Raw genomic sequence first — 3,988 nt, forward strand, 5'->3', positions numbered from 1 at the left:
GTTTCCGTTTTCGAATTTTTTCAACGATTTCGATCTACATCTCTTCCATCTCTGCATTCTCTGTGTTTCTCATAGTTCATTCTCTACGTTTTTGAAATCAAGCTCTAAAATCAGTTTTGAACAGTTATCTCGTTGTTGAAGATAATGAATAATTCAAATTCAGATTGTCAATTGAACCAGAACGAAGTTGATTATTATTTTGAATCCAATCAAGTGGTTGAGGTGTGGTTCAATTCTAGTTAATGTTTTCGTTAGTAGTTTATGATTCTGTAGGTGAATAATATTGTTTTTATTTGTAAAAATTGTTGTTCATCGTTGATGGTTTGAATTGAATGTAATGTAAGAGTTCTCCATTAAAGAAAATATTTTTCTGTATTTGTAGCAAATTTCGGTATAACACGAAGATATTTAAGTGTATTGTTTAAGAATTTTCGGTGTGTGTATGCTGATAAGTTCTGCATAATTCAAAACTCTTCTTTTCCCTTCTCCTCATCTTCTACTGCTTCTTCTTTTTCTTTTTATCATCATCTTCTTTTTTTATTTATCTTTTTTTTTCTTGTTTTATCTTCTCAAGTTTCTTCTTATTTTACCCTCTTAACAATAATAAATAAAAATCAAAAAAAGAAGAAAAAGAAATACATAATGCTACAAAATTATTTGGAAGAGGATAAATTTACATTCATTCAACTAAAAGAAAGAAAGAAACAAGAAAAAAAAGAAAAAGAAAAAAAGACAATATTAGAAAAAATATTTTTCTATATTTGTAGTAAATTTCGGTGTAACACGAAGATATTTAAATGTATTGTTTAAGAATTTTCGGTGTTTCTGTACTGATAAGTTCTACATAATTCAAAACTCTTTCTCTTCCTCATCTTCTACTACTACTTCTTCTTTTTTTTCATCATCATCACCATTTTTTTCTTTTTTTTTGCTTATTCATCTTTTTCTTTTTGTTTTACCTGTTCAAGTTTCTTCTTGTTTTACTCTTTTAACAAGAATAAAAATAAAAAATCAAACAAAGAAGAAGAAAAATACATAATGCTATAAAATTATTTGAAAGATGATGAACTTATAATAATTCAACTAAAAGAAAGAAAGAAATAAGGAAAAGAAGAAGAAAAAAATACAGTATTAGAGGAAATAATTTTCTGTATTTGCAGCAAATTTTGGTGTAATACGAAGATATTTAAGTGTGTTGTTTAATAATTTTTAGTGTATGTGTGCTGATAAGTTCTTCATCATTCAAAACTCTTCCTCTTCCTTCTCTTCATCTTCTGTTGCTTCTTCTTTTTCATTTTCTTATTTCATTTTTTCATAATTCTTTTCGAATTCAACTTCGCAACTTCTTTCATTTTTTGCGACGATTTTAAGAGATTTTGATCTTTATTTGAATTTTAAACGTTGCGATTTTGATTGAGGAAGAAGAACCGTTTGTGCTATTCAAGAGTTAGAGAAATGTATGTATACACGTAATCTAAATTAAGAATTATTTTTGTTAAATTTAGACCAACTTATATAAACTTATATACCAAAAAAATTTGTATATATAGCAATCCTTTTTCAGAAATTAAGAATTGATTTCCAAAAACATGTATAATAAAGCAAACGTATCAATTAATTTATTCTTAAAAATATTAATAATAATTCCAATCAATTTTAGCACTAAACAAACATTTTTTTTAGTGCTGGGGTACAATACTCCCAAACATCATATTCAAGAGAACAAAATTTTTTAACATATATATTTCTGTATTTTGGAGGAAAAGTTCAATCACAATAATACCTAAAAAATGTTCAAAGCAATTGTAGGCTAATTTTCATCATATATGCATTGGCACACTATAACATGTGCCTCATAAAAGCATTAATATTAGTCTCTGAAGACCCACCATCCATAATTGCTTTTTGGCATATATGTTGAAGAGCTCTAGCCCTTTTCCTCATTTCTCTTCCTTCATCACTATCCAAATCCATAAATTTCCGAATAAGGCCAGCAATTTCATCTCTTGTTATCAAAGCTTCACTTTTAGCATCTTTTTTCACCCTCCACCCAACCTTCCAGTCCTCCACAATGTATTTACAATTCAATGGTTGGTCCATAAATAATGGAAATGAAAGAAAAGGTACACCACAAAACATACCTTCTCTAGTGGAATTCCACCCACAATGGGACCAAAACCCACCAATAGCATGGTGTGACAACACCCTTATTTGGTCACACCATGGCAACAATAGCCCCTTGGCACCACACATCTCCTTCAATTTCGAGTCCTCGTCGCGCTGCACCCACAAGAAACTAACGCCACTTTTCTTCAGGCCAAATGCAATCTCATCAATTTGGTCCCTTGAAGTCGAAAGAAAGCTCCCTTGTGAGACGTAAAGCACCGAGTTTGCCGGTTGGTTGTCTAGCCAATTTATGTAGCCAAGGTCACCCCCAAGGTTGTTGGTGCCTGTAGAGTTAATATTGCTACCATGATCACGGAAATTAGGTAGGACAGGGCCAACAGTGTAGATGGGTATTGTGAACTCTTTCCTCAATGCATCAATTGCTAATGACTCAAGCTCATATATAGAAGGGAATAATAGATACTGTGATTTTTCCATCCATGATACACTGTTCAATGCCAATTGCAAAAGTTTACGGGTACGCCAGCTTGAATCATGGAGTGGAAAATCCGCTAGGCGAATTGAGGTGTTGCCAGGAATGTAATCCACTCGTTTGTCACCATTTTCTGTAATAGTGCAAATCATTCAAATAATTTAGAAAATATTGTAATTAATCTTTGACCATTTTCTAGATATTCAGGCAAGAATAAACATAGTACACTATTAAGATACGATAGTACTGCCCTTTATGCAACAAACAAAATATCCGATATTTTGATGATGATAAAAATATTTGTTATTTAGCAAGTTAGGTTAATCTAGTGGAAACTAGTCTGTTTAATTAAGGATTCAAAGTTTAAATCTTTATCTTATGCATGTAGCAATTCATTGATACGTTGGGTTGAAAAAAAATTGGTGCAGGGACCCAATTAAAAGAAAAAATGTATAGGGATCTAATTGAAAATTTTGCGAAACTATAGGAACCAATAGATATATAATCACTAAATTTTAACGATAAAAATATTTTATTTTATTTTTAATTATTATCGTAAAAAATAACATCAAAATCAAATATTTAAAATATTTTTTAAAAATATATATTTAATATTTAATATATTTATTATATTTTTAAAGATATTGTTATCATTAATAAAAATAAAAAACATTTTTGTCGACGTTTAAAAGACTCCGCAGCTATTTTGGTATTACTCAATATTTAATTTTCGTGTTTCTTTATGTAAAATTGTAGGCATTTTTCTAATTACATATTATTTTATGTTCCAGCCCGGTCCAGCTGGCATAATGCCTTGGCCCGAGCGGCCGACTCGGCGGGCATGTGACGCCCAAACCGGGAGGAGGACCCGGACACCACCCCTTCTCCAGCAAAGCGCATGACAGCTGTAAAAGAAAATTTTTAGGAAGGCAGGTCTGCCCTTATGGATCCCGCCCTAGATACAGGATATATAAGGGGAGGGACATACCCAAGAGGTACGCCACGATTTCCTTACTTTTACTGTCATCTGTACAGATTCTGAGTTAGACGTTGGAGTTCTTTTTGCAGGTGGCTCCCCCCTTCTTCAACGCCACAACTCGGGAGATCGCGAGGCTCCAACCACTCCTCGCTCATCGACACCAACTCGGGCGATCCATCAGCGACCCAGATCCACGCCCCCTCCAATCATTATACACTCACAGAACTTTCGACCCGTTCAACACCCGATTAATCGAACATCTTATCATCCTAAGATTTGGTTTGGTAAAATTTTTATTTTAGCTTATAAAAATTAGTTTTTCAAAAATTGTAATATTTATACTTAATAAATTAAATTAAAAATAACTTTCAATAAGTACGAGTAATAATAAGTATATCTGATAAATAATT

The 3,988-nt window shown here is 31.8% G+C and overlaps 1 protein-coding gene across 1 annotated transcript in view; it reads right to left on the reverse strand.

The window, feature by feature from the left end:
* Nucleotides 1-1,761: 1,761 nt before the first annotated feature.
* LOC107458260 (UDP-glycosyltransferase 87A1) overlaps nt 1,762-3,988 on the reverse strand; it is a 3,242-nt gene continuing 1,015 nt past the window's right edge. The window contains exon 2 of the mRNA XM_016076466.3: nt 1,762-2,732. Within this exon, the coding sequence (XP_015931952.1) occupies nt 1,840-2,732 (893 nt within the window). The 3' untranslated portion in view covers nt 1,762-1,839. The remainder of the gene's footprint in view (nt 2,733-3,988) is intronic.

This window comes from Arachis duranensis, chromosome 7 (assembly GCF_000817695.3).
Source record: "Arachis duranensis cultivar V14167 chromosome 7, aradu.V14167.gnm2.J7QH, whole genome shotgun sequence".
Classification (NCBI taxonomy): Eukaryota; Viridiplantae; Streptophyta; class Magnoliopsida; order Fabales; family Fabaceae; genus Arachis; species Arachis duranensis.